The 24,533-nt window shown below is 44.7% G+C and overlaps 1 protein-coding gene across 2 annotated transcripts in view; it reads right to left on the bottom strand.

Annotated features, from left to right (window-relative positions):
- Window positions 1–24,533, bottom strand: part of LOC126481680 (uncharacterized) — a 188,408-nt gene that overhangs the window by 68,183 nt on the left and 95,692 nt on the right. For both annotated transcript variants that reach the window (XM_050105613.1, XM_050105614.1), the window contains exons 3-7: window positions 22,858–22,994; window positions 16,207–16,346; window positions 9,772–10,012; window positions 5,864–6,081; window positions 2,819–2,989 (exon numbers count right to left, since the gene is read on the bottom strand). In XM_050105613.1, the coding sequence (XP_049961570.1) occupies window positions 2,819–2,989; window positions 5,864–6,081; window positions 9,772–10,012; window positions 16,207–16,346; window positions 22,858–22,994 (907 nt within the window). The remainder of the gene's footprint in view (window positions 1–2,818; window positions 2,990–5,863; window positions 6,082–9,771; window positions 10,013–16,206; window positions 16,347–22,857; window positions 22,995–24,533) is intronic.

Genomic DNA, 24,533 nt, shown 5'->3' with positions numbered 1-24,533 from the left:
TCTTTTCTCACACAATAACCTGTGAAACGTGGATAGGCGGATTCCATATTTCTGGCAAGTGTTTGACACGGCGACCCACTCCTGAATGTTAACGAAAGTCCGAGCGAACAGTACAGTTTCCCAATTGGGTGAGTGGCATTGTACTGGAACCAGAGGTCATCATAGACAAGGGTATCGTCAGGAGTGACCAGGGAAGTGAGCGCTCTTCTGTAGGTATGTAAACGATCTGACAGATAGGGTGAGTAACAATCTGCTACTAGAACGATCGGAAACTTCCTGGCAGGATTATGAAACTTACTGGCAGAATGAAACTGTGTGCCGGACGGAAAATTTGCAACTGTTTGGTAATGACGCTCTGCCGGCCCATGTGACCAAGCGGTTCTAGGCGCTTCAGTCCGGAATCGCGTTGCTGCTACGGTCGCAGGTTCGAATCCTGCCTCGGGCATGGATGTGTTTGATGTCCTTAGGTTAGTTAGGTTTAAGTAGTTCTAAGTCTAGGGGACTGACGACCTCAGATGTTAAGTCCCACAGAGCTTAGAGCCATTTGAACCCTTTGAATGGCGCTCTAGTGTACGTGCTAGTTTCATCGCTGAGTGACAGTAGCAGGATACAGGATGACTTTGATAGAATTTCTATTTGGTGCGATGATTAGTAGCTTGCTCTAAATGTGGAAAATATTAGTTAATTGAAATGAGTAGTAAAAAACCCTGTATTTATCGAAAATAGTATTAGTGGTGTGCTGCTTGACAGTCAATAGAAGCAATTCAGAGGCGGGATGAAAAAATTTTGAGAGCCGGCATTTGAGGCTAGTACGGATGCATATAGATAGCCGTTTTTCCCTAGCTCCATTTGCGAGTAGAACAGGAAAGGAAATGGCTAATAGTCATTTTATCAAACTGGAAAGGAAATCACTATTAGTGGTATTTCGCCACGCACTGTACGATGCCTTGTGGCCCATGTATGTAGATGTTGATATACACCACTGGCCATTAAAATTGCTACACCAACAAGAAATGCAGATGATAAATGGGTATTCATTGGATAAATATATTATACTAGAACCGACATGTGATAACATTTTCCCGCAATTTGGCTGCATAGATCCTGAGAAATCAGTACCCAGAACAACCACTTCGGGCCGTAATAACGGCCTTGATATGCCTGGGCATTGAGTCAAACAGAGCTTGGATGGCGTGTTACAGGTACAGCTGCCCAGGCAGCTTCAACAAGATACCACAGTTCATCAAGAGTAGTGACTGGCGTATTGTGACGAGCCAGTTGCTCGACCCCCTTTGAACAGACGTTTTCAATTGGTGAGAGATCTGGAGAAGCTGCTGGCCAGGGCAGCAGTCGAACATTTTCTGTATCCAGAAAGGCTCGTACAGGACCTGCAACATGCAGTCGTGCATTATCCTGCTGAAATGTAGGGATTCGCAGGGATCGAATGAAGGGTAGAGCCACGGGTCGTAACACATCTGAAATGTAACGTCCACTGTTCAAAGTGCCGTCAATGCGAACAAGAGGTGAACGAGACGTCTAACCAATGGCACCCCATATCATCACGTCGGGTGATACGCCAGTATGGCGATGACGAATACACGCTTCCAATGTGCATTCACCTCGATGTCGCCAAATACGGATGCGACCATCATGATGCTGTAAACAGAACTTGTATTCATCCGAAAAAATGACGTTTTGCCACTCGTGCACCCAGGTTCGTCGTTGAGTACACCATCGTAGGCGCTCCTGTCTGTGATGCAGCGTCAAGGGTAACTGCAGCCATGGTCTCCGAGCTGATAGTCCATGCTGCTGCAAACGCCGTCGAACTGTTCGTGCAGATGGTTGTCTTGCAAGCGTCCCCATCTGTTGACTCATGGATCGAGACGTGGCTGCACGATCCGTTACAGCCATGCGGATAAGATGCCTGTCATCTCGACAGCTAGTGATACGAGGCCGTTGGGATTCAGCACGGCATTCCATATTATCCTCTTGAACCCACCGATTCCATATTCTGCTAACAGTCATTGGATCTCGACCTACGCGAGCAGCAATGTCGTGATACGATAAACCGCAATCGCGATAGGCTGCAATCCGACTTTTATCAAAGTCGGAAACGTTTTGGTACGCATTTCTCCTCCTTACACGACGCATGACAACAACGTTTCACCAGGCAACGCCGGTCAACTGCTGTTTGTGTATGAGAAATCGTTTGGAAACTTTGCACATGTCAGCACGTTGTAGGTGTCGCCACCGGAGCCACCCTTATGTGAATGCTCTGAAATGCTAATCATTTGCATATGACTGCATCTTCTTCCTGTAGGTTAAATTTCGCGTCTGTAGCATGTCATCTTCGTGGTGTAGCTATTTTAATGGCCAGTAATGTAATGTACCACCCCTAGACATTTGATGCAAAGGTTTTGAAACACAATGTATATCTTTGTGTGCGCGTGCGCGCGCGCGCGCGCGCGCGCGTTTGTGTGTGTATGTGTATGTGTGTGTGTGTGTGTGTGTGTGTGTGCGCGCGTGTGTGTGTGAGTGTGTGTGTGCACATTTATATTTGAGTTTGTGTATATTAGAAAGAGGTTGAGGCAGGGAGAGAGAGAGAGAGAGAGAGAGAGAGAGAGAGAGAAGAGACAGAGTATAAAACACCGCAAATAAAAGGAAAAGATAAAAGATCAATACAACAGATAATTATGAGAATAATTGGCTTGCTGTCAGATTTTTCACTGAACACGTGCACTTGAAGTTTAAAGTAAGTGACACGCTCCACATCAAAGCGAGAGAGCCGTGGAAGGAGCAGTTAAGCGGCAGCACTTACTTTGGCTGATGGCGGTGGCCGTGATGTCGTGGTCCATGAACTGTCCCCAGACGGCGAACATGACGGTGAAGCGCGGGTCGTCCTTGTACAGCGGCCGGTGCACGCTAAGGCTCACCTCGCGCGCAGAGGGCAGCTCGCTGCCGTCAGAGGCTCGGCGCGGAGAAGACACACCTGCAAGAACAACAACAAGCAGTGTGGCTTTTGTACTTCACGTTTATTAACACATACTTTTTTCCTTCTTTTGATAAATTGTGAGATTATGGCTGCGGAGGTCGGTAACAATACAGGAAATCTTGAAACACGGGATTTATAGAGCATGTAATACACCTCAGTAACTGTTTCAAGAAAATTTTTGATTTGAGAAACATTTTAGTTTTCCAGGAACTATTCTTTAAGAACATTGATTCGAAATTTTTCTTCAAGTAGATTTGTTTCAAAAAGATAGACAATAATCGGAGTTTAAGTACATTCAAATGTCTGGTGATTACCCGGCGTTACTCAAGGTTTGTGATGGGGTGTCCTGGCGTCACAGTACATGAGGGATGTATTGCTACAGTATCTCGGTTTATCCTGTGTTTGACTTTCAGCTTTCGAAATCACAATAGTACAAAAAGTATAGTGAAGGAATGAAGACAGTACTGTAATGTGCACTCACTAGTACTAATAAGTGCATCATAGGAAGTGTCTAATATTCTTAAATAAAACATTCCTGTTCACTCGTAGCACTCGCTGCTGCCAGCATCGTTACATGCCGTTTTGCTTATCCGTCAGCAACCTTGACTTCTGACCGTAGAGCAGACACAACATAACATCCTGTGATTCAGTGTAACGAGGGTAATCCCAAAAGTAAGGTCTCCTATTTTTTTATAAGTGCATGGACCTGTTTATTTCTAAATGGTTTACACCAGTTTACAGCTTGAACATTTAGCTATTTTTCGACATAATCACCATTTCTGTCGATGCATTTTTGTAGACGGTGCGGCAGGTTTTGTATGCCCATGTCATACCAGCTCGCCGCTATGTTGTTCAGAAAGTTGTGAACCTCTTCTTTCACCTCGTCGTCGGAGCTGAATCGCTTTCCGGCTAAATGTTTTGTTAACCTAGGGAACAGGTGATAGTCACTGGGCGCCAAGTCAAGACTATAGGGTGGGTGGGTGATAATGTTCCACTGAAACTGTTGCAGGAGAGCCACGCTTTGCCGAGCGATGTGTGGGCGAGCGTTGTTATGAAGAATGTGTACGCCCTTGCTCAACATTCCTCTTCTCCGGTTCTGAATCGCCCGTTTGAGTTTTTTCAGAGTCTCACAGTACCTGTCAGCGTTAATTGTGGTCCCAGCCATTCAGCTCCGCCGACGAGGTGAAAGAAGAGGTTCATAACTTTCTGAACAGCATGGCGGAGAGCTGATATGACATGGGCATACAAAAACTGCCACAGCGTCCACAAAAATGCATCGACAGAGATGGTGATTATGTCGAAAAATAGGTAATGTTCAAGCTGTAAACTGGTATAAACCATTGTAGAAATAAAAAGGTCTATGTACTTATAAAAAAATAGGAAACTTTACTTTTGGGATTACCCTCGTAAAAATTACGCCATAAACTAATCAAATAAAAAGTCGAAACAAGCAGGAAGTTTAAACCATAACAAAATGTCCCTTTTCCAATGTACAATGAATTAAAAATTACGATTTTCTGTTTGACTATTCAATGAAAGTCATAGTCAACAATTTTGTGTAGTAGGTTTGTTCTTCCTTTGTTGCACGTTATACACTATGGTAATGGGCAAGATGGCCTCCTCAGTTGAACAGTAATTGCATTTCTTAATGGATATCTTTCCACGTCCAGCTAAGGTCTCCCACACGTTCAGCAAGTTCTCATACTTCCTTAAACACCCAGACAACTTCCGGTTGTGGTACGTTTCCATAAAGTCAGGTCCCAGAAATCCATTGTAATTCCCTTATGTGAGAATCCTCGATGCACACACCTCAATTTTCGTCCATTCCCAAATACTTCACATCCTTCCTAGTGTAATTTTAATTGCCTTCTCTCTCAGACTATGAAATCATCCCCGACATTGATTCTTCCAATCCCATACCTTCCATCCACATTATTCCCTGTCTAACTGCAATCCTACCCGACCCCCAAACCCTGAAGACGTTAGTTTTTCCGATATATACACATTCTACATCTTTACTATAGTACTCTTTCCAACCCACACCTCTATACAATCCCCCCTCCTAGATCTACCAAGAGCCTCAATCATCATCTTGTCGTTACACCAAGAAGGAATTCTAAATTCCCGTAAATAACAACAATAAATAAAATTAAAAGAAAATAAATGTAAACTGGAAAGCTAATTGGTCTATGTTCCAAAATAATTTTTCGGAAAGATAGTGGGAAAAATGTGTGGCAGGAAGAATTTAAGGAGATTATTTATTCTTTGGTTAACTGTTGAGAGTTTCTTGTTATTTCGTCTTTATTTGAAACTTAAAACTCTGAGCTGTTCCTTTTAATATTACTTGTGGAATAGTTAATAAAAAATTATAAGAAAAAATCACCAATTTATTCGATTACAAGCCCGCTTCTCATCTATTTCTTATACGTGACAGCTCCTGGGGTTGTCTCCTATTACAAACAATTACGTATTTAAATCCGCTCTCTAGAAGCAACAAGGCAACGGTGAATTCCATTTTAGTTCCCATCGATGCATCAATGTCTTAATAACCTAAAAACACCAAAATCTGCATTTTCACTGTGCTAGTGATAATCAAACCAGAGACTTTACGATTACGTGATTACAATCCAACTCACTCAGCTTCCTGCGGTTATAATGATATCTCAGCTCTTGGAAATCATCTAATCTTCGAAAAGAATTATTTTTATTTTATTGTGAGAACTGAAATTGATGTGTGGGTGCTGAACTTTAAGTCCTATAAGCATGAAGGAAACGGAAGAGGGCAGAGCAGGTCCTCTTGTTTGATCAGACAGGTTCCCCACTCTATAAACACATTTAGAGACTTCAGCCGCTGGCTGGCCGCAGACGTACCGTCTCCGTAGTCCGGGGGCAGGATCCTGCGGAAGGGCCGGTAGGCGACGCCCCAGGACTGCGGGTGCTGCAGGTTGTTGCAGGTACCGTCCAGGCTGCGGAACGGCGTCGCGACGCACGAGTAGCTGTCGGAGAGGCCGTCGGCGCACGCCTCGGGCGGCAGGAAGTCGGCCGCCACGATGGGCCCGCGGGCCATCAGCGAGCCGGCCTTCACGCCCCTGGAACACGAGCCGCGGGCCGCCTGTCACCTTCTGCCGCTGGGCTCACCAGTCTACACGCTCACCGTGTCCGTATTATTCTTCGTTGATACTTGTTGCTGTTGCGAATAACTTACAAGAACAGGACGCTTTTTTCTTTAGCGTTGTTTCATATTGTTATTGTTTTGTGTTAATGTTTACTGCGCATTAAAACTATACGTCACAAACCGTCTAATACACTACTGGCCACTAAAATTGCTACACCAAGAAGAAATGCATACGATAAACGGGTATTCATGGGACAAATATATTATACTAGAACTGACATGTGATTACACTTTCACGCAATTTGGGTGCATAGATCCTGAGAAATCAGTACCCAGAACAGCAACCTCGGGCCGTAATAACGGCCTTGATACGCCTGGGCATTGAGTCAAACAGAGATTGGATGGCGTGTACAGGTACAGCTGTCCATGCAGCTTCAACTCGATACCACAGTTCACCAAGAGTAGTGACTGGCGTATTGTGACGAGCCAGTTGCTCGGCCACCATTGACCAGACGTTTTCAGTTGGTGAGAGATATGGGAGAATGTGCGGGCCAGGGCAGCAGTCGAACATTTTCTGTATCTAGAAAGGCCCGTACAGGACCTGCAACATGCGGTCATGCATTATCTTGCTGAAATGTAGGGTTTCGCAGGGATCGAATGAAGGGTAGAGCCACGGGTCGTAACACATGTGAAACGTAATGGTCACTGTTCAAAGTGCCGTCAATGCGAACAAGAGGTGACCGAGACGTGAAACCAATGGCACACAATACCATCACGCCGGGTGATACGGCAGTATGGCGATGACGAATACACGCTTCCAATGTGCGTTCACCGCGATGTCGCCAAACACGGGTGAGACCATCATGATGCTGTAAACAGAACCTGGATTCATCCGAAAAAATGACGTTTTGCCATTCATGCACCCAGGTTCGACGTTGAGTACACCATCGAAGGCACTCCTGTCTGTGATGCAACGTCATGGGTAACCGAAACCATGGTCTCCGAGCTGATGGTCCATGCTGCTGCAAACGTCGTCGAACAGTTCGTGCAGATGTTTGTTGTCTTCAAACGTCCCCATCTGTTGACTCATGGATCGAGACGTGGCTGCACGATCCGTTACAGCCATGCGGATAAGATCCCTGTCATCTCGACTGCTAGTGATACGAGACCGTTGGGATCCAGCACGGCGTTCGGTATTACCCTCCTGAACCCACCGATTCCATATTCTGCTAACAGTCATTGGATCTCGACCAACGCGAGCAGCAATGTCGTGATACGATAAACCGCAATCGCGATAGGCTACAACCCTACCTTTATGAAAGCCGTAAACGTGATGGTACGCATTTCTCCTCCTTACACGAGGCATCACAACAACGTTTCACCAGGCAACGCCAGTCAACTGCTGTTTGTGTATGAGAAATCGTTTGGAAACTTTCCTCATGTCAGCACGTTGTAGCTGTCGTCACCGGCGCCAACCTTGTGTGGATGCTCTGAAAAGCTAATCATTTGCATATCACAGCATCTTCTCCCTGTCGGTTAAATTTCGCGTCTGTAGCACGTCATCTTCGTGGTGTAGCAATTTTAATGGCCAGTAGTGTAAGTTGCGTTGAACATCCCAAAAGTTTGGAATTCAAGGTATATTATAATTAATGTCGTAAACGCATGTTCGGCTACTTGGAGTCCATTTACAACCATCTTTGGACATCATGTTCACAAACAACGACAGATGTTTTATGGATGACAGTGTGGCAAGTCACCGACCCATAATTGCTCGCGATTGGCTTGAAGAACACTCTGAACAGTACGAACGAATGATTTGTCCATCCAGATCGCTCACATGAATGCCATCGAACATTTATGGGACATAATCGAGAGATCAGTTCGTGCAGGAAACCCTGCACCGGCAACACTTTTGGAATATGGACAGTTATCGAGGCGGCGTGACTCAATTTCTGCAGGAGACCTCTAAAGACCTGTTGAGTCTATGCCACGTCGAGTTTCTGCACTTCGCAGTGCAGAAGCAGGTCCGACAGGATATTAAGAGGTATTCCATGACTTTTGCCATCTAGGTGTAGAGTGGATCTGACAGTACAGTACGCACTCAGAGCGCCATTCGTGTCAGTTGGCTGTGGAGCATCAGCTGAGTTGTACGAGTGTCGATGGTAACTTGGAAGATTACAGTAACGAGGAATATGCTGAGATGCATTTCATGTATGGCAGAGCTAACGGTAATGAAAAGCAGGCTGCACGGTTGTACCAATAAGCATACCCTACCGGAGGCATCCAAAGAGTCGAATGTTTACAATGGTGCATCAAGGCCACCGAGAAATTGGGAACTTTTCACATGCTGTGGGAGTGGGTAGGCCTGTACGAACTACACCTGTGCCTGAATATATGGTGCTGGAAACAGTCGAACACTCAGAGTAATCTCCACAGGGAGAATTGACTCACAAATTCCTGGAATGAGTCACGCTAGTGTTTCGAAAATAATTCATCACAATGCACTGTTCTCATACCAAATACAATGACTTCAGTGTCTTAGAGAGGCGGACTTTGGTCCTATACTAATGCCGACGCAACAGCAAGCTGTAGGCATCCTTACCTCTGACAATGAAGCAAGGTTCATTTGTGATGGTGTGTCCAATTATCAAAGTACTCACACTTGTAGGCTCCAATATATATGCTGTGCATGAGTCTCTACATCGGGAACATTTCTCATCGGATCTGTAGTTCGAGCTACTTGGCTATCGTCTTATTGTGCCGTACATGTTACCAAAAAAACTCAATGAACGAAATCAGCTTTCGGTTTCTGCGTCATCATCTTGTGCGAATGTTTGTGGATGTTCCCTCAGCGCAACGGCAGATGATGTGTTACGTGCCTGATGTAGGAGCTGCGCATTTTGTTGCTATGGTGAGGTGACACCTTCGCGCCGATATGGGCAAAGATGGAGTGGTCCAGGAGGACTTGTAGTTTGGTCTCCAAGATCACGTGCTTCGAACCCCATTTATTTCTGTGTTTGGGGCCACGTTAAGGTGTAGTGTACGCTACTCCTTTTAACAAGGTTGAAAAATTTGAGCAGAGACCTGTCAACGTTTGTCAGCGATTTCGAAATGATCAAGACGTGTTTGAAAGTATTGGAAATAAATCGCTTCGGAGGGTACAGGTCAGCATCCGGGTGCACTTTGAACACCTCATTTTGCTGTTGTCGTGTTCATCCAACGAATTCAATGTCTTAGAGAGGCGGACTTTGGTCCTAGACTATTGTTTTGTCAGTAGACGCAACAGTAAACTGTAGGCATCCTTACGTCTGACAATGAAGCAATGCTGACTTGTGATTGTGTGTTCAATTATCAAAGTACTCACGCTTGGAGTATCTGTAATGACTTTTCTTAATGTTCTACAATACTGTCACCTTTTCCTAGCTGGGACGACGTTTACACAGAATTAAGTCAGTGGTGACTGTTAACTAGAAAGTCGCAGTTATTTGAGAAACGATTCTTTTGCTGAGCCATGTTTACTGAGAGCTTTTTGGTTCTAGTACCGTGTGTTTTCATGTGTCTGACCTTACGCCATTAATGATGATACACCCTATGTGAACAGAAATCTTCCATCACGGAACTTACCGTGCCGGTTGTTTGGAAGCGCACAGGTGAGGCGGCTTACCTGTCGGCGGCGATGCGCTTGGAGGCGACGTCGAGCACGTACCCGGCCCTGCCCAGCTCCCGCGCCTTGGCGGTGGTGTGCAGCGCCTGCTGGGCGCGGTAGGCGGGGGCCGTGACGGCCAGCGGCGGCGCCTTCGCCTCCACGGCGTCCCTCTCGCTGAGCGCGCCGCGGCCCGCCGACACCGCCGCCTCCACCTCAGACGCGTCCTCAGGCGGGCCGCTCCACTTCGGCTCTCCTTTATCTGTGAACACCCGGCAGTGCGCTCTGATGCTGCCCGAGATGCACAACTTCGGACAGCCTGAAACATTTGGCTCCAACGTCCTGTCTTCGTGAATACCTCAAGGATCAGTTCTGACCTCGTCCACATACCTTCTTTGCACAGCCAGACACACCCCCAGAGCCGTATATATACTATGTGATCAATAGTATCCGGACACCCCTAAAACATACGTTTTTTATGTTAGGTGCACTGCACTGCCACCTACTGACAGACACTCCATACCAGCGACCTCAGTAGTCATTAGCAGAATGGGACGCTACGCGGAACTCACGGACTTCCAAAGTGGTCAGGTGATTGGGTGTCACTTCTGTCAAACGGCTCTACGCGAGATTTCCACACTCCTGACATCGTCTGCTGACTGACAGAGACCGCCGACAGTTGAAGAGAGTCGTAATGTGTAATAGGCAGACATATATCCAGACCATCACCCAGGAATTCCAAACTGCTTCACGATCCACTGCAAATATTATGACAGTTAGGCGGGAGGTGAGAAAACTTGGATTTCATAGTCGAGCGGCTACCCATAAGCCACACACCACGCAGGTAAATGCCAAACGACGCCTCGCTTGGTGTAAGGAGCGTAAACACTGGACGATTGAATAGTGGAAAAAGGTTTTGTGGAGTGACGAATCACAGTACACAATGTGGCGATCCGATGGCCGGCTGTGGGTATGGCGAATGGTCGGTGAAGGCCATCTGCCAGAGTATGTAGCGCCAACAGTAAAATTTGGATGCGGTGGTTTTATAGTGTGGCCGTGTGTTTCATGGAGAGTGCTTGCACCTCTTGTTGTTTTGCGTGGCACTATCACACCACAGGCCTACATTGATGTTTTAACCACTTTCTTGCTTCCCTCTGTTGAAGAACAATTCGGGGATGGCAATTGCATCTCTCAACACGATCGAGCACCTGTTCGTAATGTACGGCCTTTGGCGGAGTGGTTACACGATAATAATATCCCTGCAATGGAGTGGCGTTACAGAGTCCTGACCTGAATCTTATAGAACACCTTTGGGATATTTTAGAACGCCGGCTTCGTGCCAGGCCTCACCGATTGATACTTCCCCTCAATGCAGCACTCCGTGAAGAATGGGCTGCCACTCCCCAAGAAACCTTCCAGCACATGATTGAATGTATGCCTGCGAGAGTGGAAGCTGTCATCAAGGCTAAAGGTGGGCCAACACCATACGGAATTCCAGCATTACCGATGGAGGGCGCCACGAACTTGTAAGTCATCTTCAGCTAGGTGTCCGGATACCTTTGCTCACGTAGTGTGTATCAACGTCCTGTGTTCATGAGTACCTCAAGGATCAGTTCTGTCCTCATCAATATACCTTCTTATATATATATATATATATATATATATATATATATATATATATATATATATATAGGGTGGTCCATTGATCGTGACCGGGCCAAATATCTCACGAAATAAGCGTCAAACGAAAACACTGCAAAGAACGAAACTTGTCTCGCTTGAAGGGGAAACCAGATGATGCTATGGTTGGCCCGCTAGATGCTTTTTTTAAAAATTGGAACCCCAATTTTTATTACATATTCGTATAGTACGTAAAGGAACATGAATGTTTTAGTTGGACCACTTTTTTCGCTTTGTGATAGATGCCGCTGTAACAGTCACAAACATATGGCTCACAATTTTAGACGAACAGTTGGTAACAGGTAGGTTTTTTAAATTAAAATACAAAACGTAGGCACGTTTGAACATTTTATTTCGGTTGTTCCAATGTGATACATGTACCTTTGTGAACTTATCATTTCTGAGAACGTATGCTGTTACAGCGTGATTACCTGTAAATACCACATTAATGCAATAAATGCTCAAAATGATGTCCGTCAACCTCAATGCATTTGGCAGTACGTGTAACGACATTCCTCTCAACAGCGAGTAGTTCGCCTACCGTAATGTTCGCACATGCATTGACAATGCGCTGACGCATGTTGTCAGGCGTTGTCGGTGGATCACGATGGCAAATATCCTTCAACTTTCCCCACAGAAATAAATCCGGGGACGTCAGGTCCGGTGAATGTGCGGCGGGCCGAGGTATGGTGCTTCGACGACCAAACGACCTGTCATGAAATATGATATTCAATACCGCTTCAACCGCAGGCGAGCTGGGTGCCGGACGTCCATCATGTTGCAAGTACATCGCCATTCTGTCATGCTGTGAAACATCTTGTAGTAACATCGGTCAAACATTACGTAGGAAATCAACATACATTGCACCATTTAGATTGCCATCGATAAAATGGGGGCCAATTATCCTTCCTCCCATAATGCCGCACCATATATTAACCCGCCAAGTTCGCTGATGTTCCACTTGTCGCAGCCATCGTGGATTTTCCGTTGCCAAATAATGCATATTATGCCGGTTTACGTTACCGCTGTTGGTGAATGACGCTTCGTCGCTAAATCGAACGCGTGAAAAAAATCTGTCATCGTCCCGTAATTTCTCTTGTGGCCAGTGGCAGAACTGTACACGACGTTTAAAGTCGTCGCCATGCAATTTCTGGTTCATAGGAATATGTTACGGGTGCGATCGATGTTGATGTAGCATTCTCAACACCGAAGTTTTTGAGATTCCCGATTCTAGAGCAATTTGTCTGCTACTGATATGCGGATTAGCCGCGACGGCAGCTAAAACACGTACTTGGGTATCATCATTTGTTGCAGGTCGTGGTGGACGTTTCACATGTGGCTGAACACTTCCTGTTTCCTTAAATAACCTAATTATCCGGCGAACGGTCCGGACACTTGGTTCAAATGGCTCTGAGCACTATGGGACTCAACTGCTGAGGTCATTAGTCCCCTAGAACTTAGAACTAGTTAAACCTAACTAACCTAAGGACATCACAAACATCCATGCCCGAGGCAGGATTCGAACCTGCGACCGTAGCGGTCTTGCGGTTCCAGACTGCAGCGCCTTTAACCGCACGGCCACTTCGGCCGGCCGGACACTTGGATGATGTCGTCCAGGATACCGAACAGCATACATAGCACACGCCCGTTGGGCATTTTGATCACAATAGCCATAGATCAACACGATATCGACCTTTTCCGCAATTGGTGAACGGTCCATTTTAACACGGATAATGTATCACGAAGCAAATAGCGTCCGCACTGGCAGTATGTTACGTGATACCACGTACTTATACGTTTGTGACTATTACAGCGCCTTGTATCACAAAGCGAAAAAAATGGTCCAACTAAAACATTCATATTTCTCTACGTACTTCACGAATATGTAATAAAAATGGGGGTTCCTAATTAAAAAAACGCAGTTCATATCCTTTTGACCTATGGCAGCGCCATCTAGCGGGCCAACGATAGCGCCATCTGGTTTTCTCCTTCAAGCTAGACGAGTTTCGTTCTTTGTAGTTTTTTCATTTGATGCTTATTTCGTGAGATATTTGGCCCTTTTACTATCAATGGACGCTGAAACTTTGAAGGGTTGTAGCTCCCAAACTAAAAGTGATAGGAATGTAATTTAAACTGATGTATACTCAGCTGGTGTTATTGAATCCAGTGCATGATAGAAACAACTACTGTTCCGCTTAAAAAACTATGAACAGACAAAACATGGAAGTATATTTTTCCAAATGAATTACATCTAACAAGGCACTAACCTAAAAACGAATTTTTAAACTTTCTTGTTCGTGGCGGTAATATTTTCACTATTCGTAAAATCACGGCCTTTACGCTTTTTTTTTTTTTGAATAATTTGCAGTTTCCCTGCAGATTAAAATTACTATATTGGAGTGGAAAATTTTCCATACTCTAGCTGATCTCTAGGATCTTGAATGTACGTTCCCTACCTTGTATCCTGGATAGTCATTATCACCCCATTTAATTCCAGACAACTGTACATTCCACCTTGCATGCAAGCTTATCTTTCGCAAACACGATTTTGCACAACTTAATTGAAATTTTCTCATGCCTCACTACACATTACATATGCTCTAATCAGGGAATCGAGAACCACATTGTTTTGCCCCTAACACTGGTCCTTATGAATCCCGTCAGAAAATACGAAGTCTGAGTCGCATCAAAACTGTAATGCGGATTCTGGGTCCAGATGTCTGTAGGCTGGGAAACACGTCACTATAAGTGTGTAAGTGTGCAGGATGCTCATTAGTTACCAGGAGGGTTGAAGAGCGTTAAGTTGCTTCGTTTGGCTAATAGAAATATGGAACCAGTAGAAAATGTTTTCTGCACAGCACCTAGTCTACAAATGACGCCTGATGTTGCGAAATGATATTAATTATGTGGCCGATGCTACTTCTGTGGACCAAGCGCATCGGACTGTAACTATATAAAACACTAATTCTTCGTTGTCGTGTGGTGGACGAGGAGAGACATTAGTCATGTATAAGCAGAGAGGTTTCAAACAACTGATTGCGAGATGGGTGCCCTGGCATATCACTCCCGTACTGAAATAGCGACATGTTGTCCCGTGTGAATAGCGTCTGTGGCTCATTAAACAAGAAAAAGATGCATTTCGTGCAGACACCGTCACCGCCGACAAAGCGTGGATCCACTGCACCGAAGTGTAAGGTATACCGGGATGCAGATACAGAATCTGATCAAAATTTAGTAATGAAGAGTGGGCTGAAGATAAAGAGAACGACCGGAAGAATGAAGAAATAGAATACTGAAATAGTGAGGAATGAATGATGATGAGTGTTTGAAGTTCTCTGAGCTTGTAAGCACAGAGATAATGAATACCACAGTACACAATTTAGATGAAGAAAAATTGATGTTCCTAAAAATGGGTAATCACTGAACCTGGACAAAGAAATACAGGAATAGAGAAAGTAACTGCGAAAAACTTGGGTGACAAAAGGTATACTCCAAGACGAAAAAAAAAAATAAAAGTTTACAAGTGGAACTAAAATTCGGGTTGAAAGGATATCAGTGATAAGATGCGTTGTTGACATTTCTGTCCTCAGTGAAAGTGCGGAAGAATTACCAGTACCTTTCGAACGGAATGAACAGTCTAAAGAGCAAAGAATATAGACTGAGAGTAAACCAAAAAAAGACGAGGGCAGTGAGGAGTATCAGAAGTGAGATGAGAGCTAAACCTCAGATCAAGAAAGGGCATCACATTGTACATAAAGTGAACAAATTCTCCTTAACTGGAAACAAAACTACGCATCACAGACGAATCGAGGTAACGAAGTCTATTAGTATGAAACGTAGGTGATAAAATGAGGAAGAAATTTCTGAGAATGTACGTTTGGATCTCAACATTGTTTCAAGTGAATGATGGAAGTGGAAAAACTGGAAAAGAATTCAACGAAGCTCTCTTTTTGTGTTGTTGACGAAGTGCGCTGAAAATTAAGTAGACGGACAAGAAACGAGGATGTTTTTGAAGTATCGGCGGGAAAAGAAATATGTGGAAAACAAAGACAAGAAAAAGGGACAGGATGATAGCACGTATGTTAAGACATCAGGGAAAAACTTTTATGGTATTAGATGGAGGCATAGAAGACAAAAATTGAGGGAAAATCGTAGATTCGGATATATCCAACAAATAATTGAGAATGTTTGGTGTAAGTGCTAATATGACTTGAAGTGGTTGGAGTAGGAAAGGAGGTCGTAACGTGCCACACAAAACTAATCTGAAGAACGATAACAAAAAGAAAAAAGACTCGCAGAAACGTATACTCCAACCATATAACAAATCTTCAACGACCTTCCCTTGAAATTCTACAAAATCTAAACTGTATGTCTTTCACTTCTCCTCTGGCAGTTCTCAGAAAATCCAACGACTTCTGCAACATTTAAATCTGTCCAAAAATAATACGTTTCCCACTTACAGCGTCACGCATTATCGTATCATAATAATCACTCCTTTCATCTCTGTCAACCCTCATTCACTTCATTCCTGGTGCAGGACCTTCAAGTAGGGATCACCATTAATAACACGTCAAGTGAATATACGTAGTAGGCTGATGAGTCGTAGTACGGTATCCGTCCAACGAATTGCTTCTTTCGTAGAAGTCACACTAGCGTTCTACTCACACATACACAACCCCGAGAGAGGAACCGCGTGAGTTCCTTCAAGGCCACGAAAGTTGCCTCTCGTCAGCCCACGCGACACAGTCTGGCTGAAGGCCTGTGGACGCTGCTCACCTTTCAGAGGCCACGTCAGCTGCAGCAGCTTGGCGACGTTCACGGGCAGAACCGTCGTGTCGGTGTTGTTCACCTCGTCCATCACGTCGTGGTTCACCGAGTACGAGACCGTGATCACCGCCGCAGCCACGAAGATCGCCCTATGGCATAACAGGCAACACCGAAACTTTACACTTCAACTTTCTATTTCAGGTAAATCGAATAGGAAAGTGAATATGTTGCAAGGATCTGTTTCTTATACAGGGGAAAAAGCAGAAATCTGAAAGACAAACACAATACTAAATTATGAAATCCTGGTAAATAAAACTGTCTCAGTGGCTAAAACGCTTTGTTATTGTTGTTTTTTAAGCACATTCAGTGAGTAAAAACATACAGAGTCACTGTAACATGTTTTATAATGTGCAAACAAAATATTTCGGAATAGTGACAGTTACGGATCCGACGACAATGAACAGTTTTCAAATATGTCACAGAAATTAGTTTCTTGCCTTCAACCTGCTATAAACATGCCAAATAGTAATGAAGCAGCATAGATTCATTCATTACAGTTACGCTAGCTGTATGGAAAAGAAAGTACATAACAGTGACTTTAATAGTTACTTGTAATGTTAACTGTGATGCACATTTTGAACCAATAAATAGCAGTGTCATTAGTTCTGCATAAGTGATTTTCAGTGAAAATCTTACGGATATTCCCCTCCCATTCAGATAAGGAAGTCACAGTTATTTCAACGATCAGTCACAACTATTAGCTTAAACAGTGACAGATAATTCTGACACGCCACAGATGACTGCGTCAGTTGTAGTGTCAAGAAACATAACAACGAAATATAAGCATACATTTAAAAGCTAGGAATTCTTTTCTGAAATAATTTGTCTGGAATGTCAAGAAACATAATAACGAAATATAAGCATAAATTTAAAAGCTAGGAATTCTTTTCTGAAATAATTTGTCTGGAATATCAAGAAACATAAAACGAAATATAAGCATACATTTAAAAGCTAGGAATTCTTATCCGAAAGAATTTGTCTGGAATGTAGCCTTGTATGGATGTGGAAGTGAAAGGAAACATTAGAATTGTGATAGTATAGAAGGACACCCAAGAATAAGTTTAATACGTAATGAATCGGATGGAGGTGACAAAAAGTTTATGCCACAATCTACTAAAAGCAGGGATAGGTTGATAGTAAACATCCTAAGGCATCAAGGAACAGTCAATTTGGTTACGGAGGGACGCATTAGTGGTAAAAATTGCAGAGGAAGGCCTAGGTTCAGGTGGGTGTAGATTGGAATTATTATCCAGAGATGTAGAGGCTTACACGGTGTTCTGCCTGAAGGACTAGACTTATGGCTGAATGTGACAAGAGTAACAAAATCTGCGATTAATCACAGACTAAAAATATTTATGGCACTCGGTAAAGTCATACACTATGTGATCAAACGTATCCGGACACCCCCAAAAAATACGTTTTTCGTATTAGGTGCATAGTGCTGCCACCTATTGCCTGGTACTCCGTATCAGGGACCTCAGTAGTCGTTAGACATCGTGAGAGAGCACAACAGGGCGCTCCGCTGAACTCACGGACTTCGAACGTCGTCAGGTGATTGGGTGTCACTTGTGTCATACGTCTGTACTCGAGATTCCACACTCCTAAATATCCCTAGGTCCACTGTTTCCGATGTGACAGGGAAGTGGAAACGTGAAGGGACGCGTACAGCACAAAAGCGTACAGGCCGACTTCGTCTGTTGAGTGCTTACACGCAGACATCTATCCAGACCATCACACAGGAATTCCAGATTGCAACAGGATCCACTCCAAGTACTATGACAATTAGGCGGGAGGTGAGAAAGCTTGGATTTCATGGTCGACCGGCTGCTCATAACCCACACATCACGCCGGTAAATGCCAAACGACGCCTCGTCTGGTGTAAGGACCGTAAATATTGGGCGATTGAACAGTGGAAAAACATTGTGTAGAATGATGAATCACGGTACACAATGTGGCGATCCGACGGCAGGGTGTGGTTATGGCGAATGCCCGGTAAACGTCGTCTACCAGCGTGTGTAGTAGCAACTGTAAAATTCGGAGGCGGTGGTGTTATGGTGTGGTCGTGTTTTCCAGCCTAATGTTCGGATCTGGGAGTCGGAGAATACACATATCGTGTTGCAGCAGCTAAGGGACAGCCCGAAAGTGAATCCATGGTGTAGCTTAATGTGCAACTCAGTCACTGGACTTTTTTCAATGAGCCTACCATTATGGGCGACAGCTCACCCAGATATTTGATCCTCACTCAGTTACAGGAATTACAACCATTAGTAGAGTTTCAACAAGATGGTGCAGCGCTACGCTGAAGCTTATTTGTACGTAAGTACTTTGATGAAATCTTTGCGGGCGGGTGGATAGTTAGAAGACGGTTGGCAGTCAAGTCCCACATGTTCACCAGACGTACGCCTTCTTGATTTTTTATGGGGGTTACGTTAAGAATAAAGCGTTCAGCTCACCAGCTCCTGATGTGCAAACTCTTACAGGAAAAACACGAGATGCTGTAGAAGTGGTGGTGTAAGAGATGTTGGCAAAGGCATGGAGAGAATTTAAGTATCGCCTAGACATTCTACGGAAAACAACGCAGCATATGTGGAAATGTACCCATAGCTAATTCTACGATTTAAACTACGATTTGCAACAAACCGCATCGCTGTATCTTGCATAGCATCTTAGATGATTTTTTTTATATATATAATCAGAAAAATACTTTATGCTCACCGTGTACACTGAACTCTTCGGCCACTCTGATTATCACACTGCAGACTACTATCATAAGACTTCCATCTCCCTTACGCTTTCAAAGGAAGTACGTAATCTGTACATAAATTAAAGTGTCTGGACTTTCATCGTAGCTCCTTTTTTTGTCTTCTCTGTGCTGCCGGAAGTCGTTATTACGATAAATTTCAAGAAAGAGACCTGCAGAATCCATGGAATATCTATATCTAGACTCAACCGCAAACAATTCCAACAAATCGCCTAGCAACAGTGACTCAAAACTACAGTCGCCTGCATCTGAGGAAACGCTGCGGAGGTGCCACACAAATGTAAGTAAAACTGACTTTGAGACTAGTTGTCCTGTCAGCAACAACAAGCCTACGTTAACTGTCACGGATTATTTCTGGTCGAAAGAAGTGTATCTCTAGAAACACATGTTAACTATAGACGTCACAACATGCCCGCGAAGCTACAGATAGCCCAGAAACAACATTCACGCCCGAAGAGCACATTTGTCACCGTAGATAATAGTCTTTCTGACCAATTTAGTCTTGGAAACCATATGCAACTGCAGAAATCATAATGGATCACGGAGGTATCAGTTCAAACCGTACATAGCTTGTCCCTGAGATCATACTTACCTCCAGACCACTAACAGCAGATGTAGTAATTGCCCTCAGGTGTCGCAGTTATCTGTGGAAGCCACAGTTTGGCCTCAGAAATCATAGTTACTTTTTAGCATCGTTGTTACTCAGTCCAGTCTGTAATTGGTAATGTAATCAAGCAACACATTCGTCGATGCGTTTTTCGTCGCTTATAGAGTTATTTGTTTTACGTTGACATCATTTTCTATTTATGTTTGTGTTCCTTTGAATACAATTCTTTTTAATTGTTCTTCTTGAATAAAGTTGTTGAAGGTCAGAAGCAGGCGGATTTTGCGTGGTAATGTGCATTATTCCAACCAGTAACATGTTGCAGATGAGTACGAGAACTATATCGCAATTAGCTTAATGCTTCTTGCATCCAATCTGCTAAGTGTGATACACAGAGTAACGGAAAAGGAAATTGAGGATCTGTTAGATGGTGATCAGTTTGGTTTTCGATTTTGTTATTTATAACGGAAACAAGAAAGTCCAAGACATGTCCAGAGAATTTGTAGACCTGGAAAAAAGCTTTTGATAACGTAAAATGGTGCAAGTTATTAGAAGTACTTAGAAAAGAAATAATAGGGAACTATGGTGAAAGGTGGGTGACATGGAAGACAATATTTTCAAGAACTAAGAGAGAACATAAGAATGCAAGGCAAAGAACGAAGTACTTGGACTAGAAAGAGTAAGACAGGGGCCGGCCGGTGTGGCCGAGCGGTTCTAGGCGCTACAGCCTGGAGCCGGGCGACCACTACGGTCACAGGTTCGAATCCTGCCTCGGGCATGGATGTGTGTGATGACCTTACGTTAGTTAGGTTTAAGTACTTCTAGGTTCTAGGAGACTGATGACCTTAGAAGTTAAGTCCCATGGTGCTCAGAGAGATTTGAAGCATTTGAGGAAGCAGTCTTTCACCCCTACTGTTCAGTCTATACACCGAACAAGCCGTGACGGAAATAAAGGTTCAAGAGTAGAACTAAAATTCAGGGTGAAAGTATATCGATCACAGCATTAGCTGACGACATTGCTATCCTCAGTGAAAGTGAAGAATTTTAGGACTTACTGAATACAATGAAGAGTCTTATGAGTACACAACATAGACTGAGCGTAAACGGAGGAAAGACAAAAGGAATCACGAGCAGCAGAAGTAAGATTAGCAGTAAAACTGCCTCTAAATTGGGGACCACAAAGTTAAGTAATATTGGTACCTTGAAAGCAAAATAACACACGACATACGAAGAAAGGAACACATAAAAAGCAGATTAGAACAGGAAAAGAAGGCACTTTTGGCCAAGATAAATCTGCTAGTATCAAACATCGACTTTAATCTGAGGAAGACATTTCTCAGAATGCAAGTTTGGAGCACAGCACTGTATGCTAATGAATAATGAACTGTAGGAAAACCGGAAAATACACTACTGGCCATTAAAATTGCTACACCACGAAGATGGCGTGCTACAGACGCGAAATTTAACCGGCAGGCAGAAGATGCTGTGATATGCAAATGATTAGCTTTTCGGAGCATTCACACAAGGTTGGCGCGCGGTGGCGACACCTACAACGTGCCGACATGAGGAAAGTTTCCAACCGATTTCTCCTACACAAACAGCAGTTGACCGGCGTTGCCTGGTGAAACGTTGTTGTGATGCCTCGTGTAAGGAGGAGAAATGCGTACCATCACGTTTACGACTTTCATAAAGGTCGGATTGTAGCCTATGGCGATGGCGGTTTATCGTATCGCGACATTGCTGCTCGCGTTGGTCGAGATCCAATGACTTAGCAGAATGTGGAATCGGTGGGTTCAGGACGGTAATACGGAACGCAGTGCTGGATCCCAACGGCCTCGTATCACTAGCAGGCGAGATGACAGGCATCTTATCCGCATGGCTGTAACGGATCGTGCAGCCACGTCTCGATCCCTGAGTCAACAGATGGGGACGTTTACAAGACAACAACCACCTGCACAAACAGTTCGACGACGTTTGCAGCAGCATGGACTATCATCTCGGAGACCATGGCTGCGGTTACCCTTGACGCTGCATCACAGACAGGAGCGCCTGCGATGGTGTATTCAACGACGAACTTTGGTGCACGAATGGCAAAACGTAAATTTTTTCGGATGAATCCAGGTTCTGTTTACAGCGTCATGACGGTCGCATCCGTGTTTGGCGACATCGCGGTGAACGCACATTGTAAGCGTGTATTCGTCATCGCCATACGGGCGTATCACCCGGCGTGGTGGTACGGGGTGCCATTGGTTACACGTCTCGGTCACCTCTTGTTCGCATTGACGGCACTTTGAACAGCGGACGTTACATTTCAGATGTGTTACGACCCGTGGCTTCATTCGATCCCTGCGAAACCCCACATTTCACCAGGATAATGGACGAACGCATGTTGTAGGTCCTGTACGGGCCTTTCTGGATACAGAAAATGTTCGACTGCTGCCCTGGCCAGCACATTCTCCAGACCTCTCACCAATTGAAAACGTCTGGTCAATGGTGGCCGAGCAACTGGCTCGTCACAATACGCCAGTCACTACTCTTGATGAACTCTGGTATCGAGTTGAAGCTACATGGGCAGCTGTACCTGTACACGCCATCCAAGCTCTGTTTGACTCAATGCCCAGGCGTATCAAGGCCGTTATTACGGCCAGAGGGGGTTGTTCTGGGTACTGATTTCTCAGGATCTATGCAGCCAAATTGCGTGAAAATGGAATCAGATGTCAGTTCTAGTATAATATATTTGTCCAATGAATACCCGTTTATCATCTGCATTTCTTGTTGGTGTAGCAATTTTAATGGCCAGTAGTGTATAAGACAGAAGTGTTTAAGATGCGGCTCTATAGAAGGATACTGAAATTTTGGGGGGCTGATAAGAGAAGGAATTAGGATATTCTCTACAGAGTTGGCGAAGCAACGAACATATTGAAAAAGAAGAGACAGGATGTTAGGACATGGGTTAAGACATCATGGAATACCTACCACTGTACTAGAGCGATTTGTAGTGGGTAATTATTGAAAGTCAAGCTAGAGGTTTGAATACATCTAACAAATGAGTAAGCAGGGAGCAAATACTGCTCTGCGATGAAGAGGTTGGCACAAGAGAAGAACTCGCGACAGCCCATATCGAACCAGTCAGAATACTGATGACTTAAGGAAAAAGACGTTGCTGTCTGATGGTAGCGTTGCCAGTGCCTGAAAATGGCGGTCACTGCTTGACGTGCGAGGCGGCGCTACTCACAGGAGTCCGGCGCAGATGCAGCACTGGAACTGCCGTATCCTGGTGCGGTACAGCCTGTTGGGGTTCGTCATGAAGACGTACTGCGGCCCGGCTTCGGCGCCACGCAGAGGCGTGCGCTCGTTCGCCATGGCCTCGGCCTGCAACACAACACCAAAAACTGTTGCAACAAACGCTAAAGCAAAGCACAGCTTAAGTAGAAAGCACCTGCAGATACAACATACAAGAAATTATATGAAACCTCCTGGCAGATTAAAACTGTGTGCCGGACCGAGGCTCGAACTCGGGACCTTTGCCTTTCGCGGGCGAGTGCAGAGTTTCATATCAGCGCACACTCTGCTGCAGAGTGAAAACCTCATTCTGGAAACATCCCCCAGGCTGTGGCTAAGCCATGTCTCCGCAATATCCTTTCTACCAGGAGTGCTACTTCTGTAAGGTTCGCAGAAGAACTTCTGTGAAGTTTGGAAGATGGGAGACGAGGTACTGGCGGAATTAAAGCTGTGAGGACGGGTCGTGAGTCGTGCTTGGGTAGCTCAGTTGGTAGAGCACTTTCACGCGAAAGGCAAAGGTCCCGAGTTCGAGTCTCGATCCGGCACACAGTTTTAATCTGCCAGGAAGTTTCGTAAATCATTTGTTCTCAAAAACATAAAATATGTAAAAAAATTGTAAAATCAAGCGCACTATGTCGGATTCTACCCTAAACGTAACTTCGAGATCAGCAGAGCATATATTTGATTTTCTTTAGACATTTCCACCCCCTCCTCCCCCTTATTAGACGGACACAAAGGTGGCTGTTACCGATTAGTAGTGAGAAAAAGAAGACCTACAGCCTGACTGGCACTTTCAGAAAAAAACTCAGTGTACAAGCAAACGGGTCTCAACACGTTTATTGGAGTGTTCCCCTATCCGTCTGACTTGAGTGCACATATCACCTGTTGTAGTATGGACAGAGTTATACTGAACTATTGATCTCCTCGTTGGGGCGTTGGCTGCTGTGCAGTTTGCGGCGTAGCTGCAGTTCACTGCCTACATGCTGGACACAATATGCCGTATGCAAACTATTAGGGCTGCAATTACCTCAGTACAAGGCAGAACACGAGTCAAGATTTCTCTTTGCTCACTAGCTAGGAACAGAAATTCGGCACAAGTATTCTTCTATAAAGAGGCACATCAGTGTACGTCAGACTGTACAGACGTGTAAAGAATTCTCTCAAAATCTTTCAGATGGCTCTAAGCACTGAGGTTATCAGTCCCCTAGACTCAGAAATAAGTAAACCTAACTAACCTAAGGACATCATACACAACCATGCCCGAGGCAGGATTCGAACCTGCGACGGTAGCAGCAGCGCGGTTCTGGACTGAAGCGCCTAGAACCGCTCGGCTACAGCGGCCGGCAAAGAAGTCTCTCTTGAGTAAAGAAAATAACAACTCTGTTCACAGAGAAACGACTTCACGCACCCCTTACGTCGCAGGCAAGACTTCTCAAAATCTAACCGCCAGATTCTCCACTGTGTCTCTCAGCAGTGAGGTTTCTAGGTCGATCCTCGTAGGCAAGTGTCTTCGATCGATCGCCGGAGGGAATTGGCTTCGATCGATGCCCACAGGGAAGAGCCTCTTGACACTCTAAACCCGCTCCCTCCCGGACACGGAGCTTCTACGTTTGCAGTCAGTCTCTAAAT

The sequence above is a fragment of the Schistocerca serialis genome, chromosome 5 (genome assembly GCF_023864345.2).
Source record: "Schistocerca serialis cubense isolate TAMUIC-IGC-003099 chromosome 5, iqSchSeri2.2, whole genome shotgun sequence".
Taxonomy (NCBI): Eukaryota; Metazoa; Arthropoda; class Insecta; order Orthoptera; family Acrididae; genus Schistocerca; species Schistocerca serialis.
This window is presented reverse-complemented; position numbering and strand designations above follow the sequence as displayed.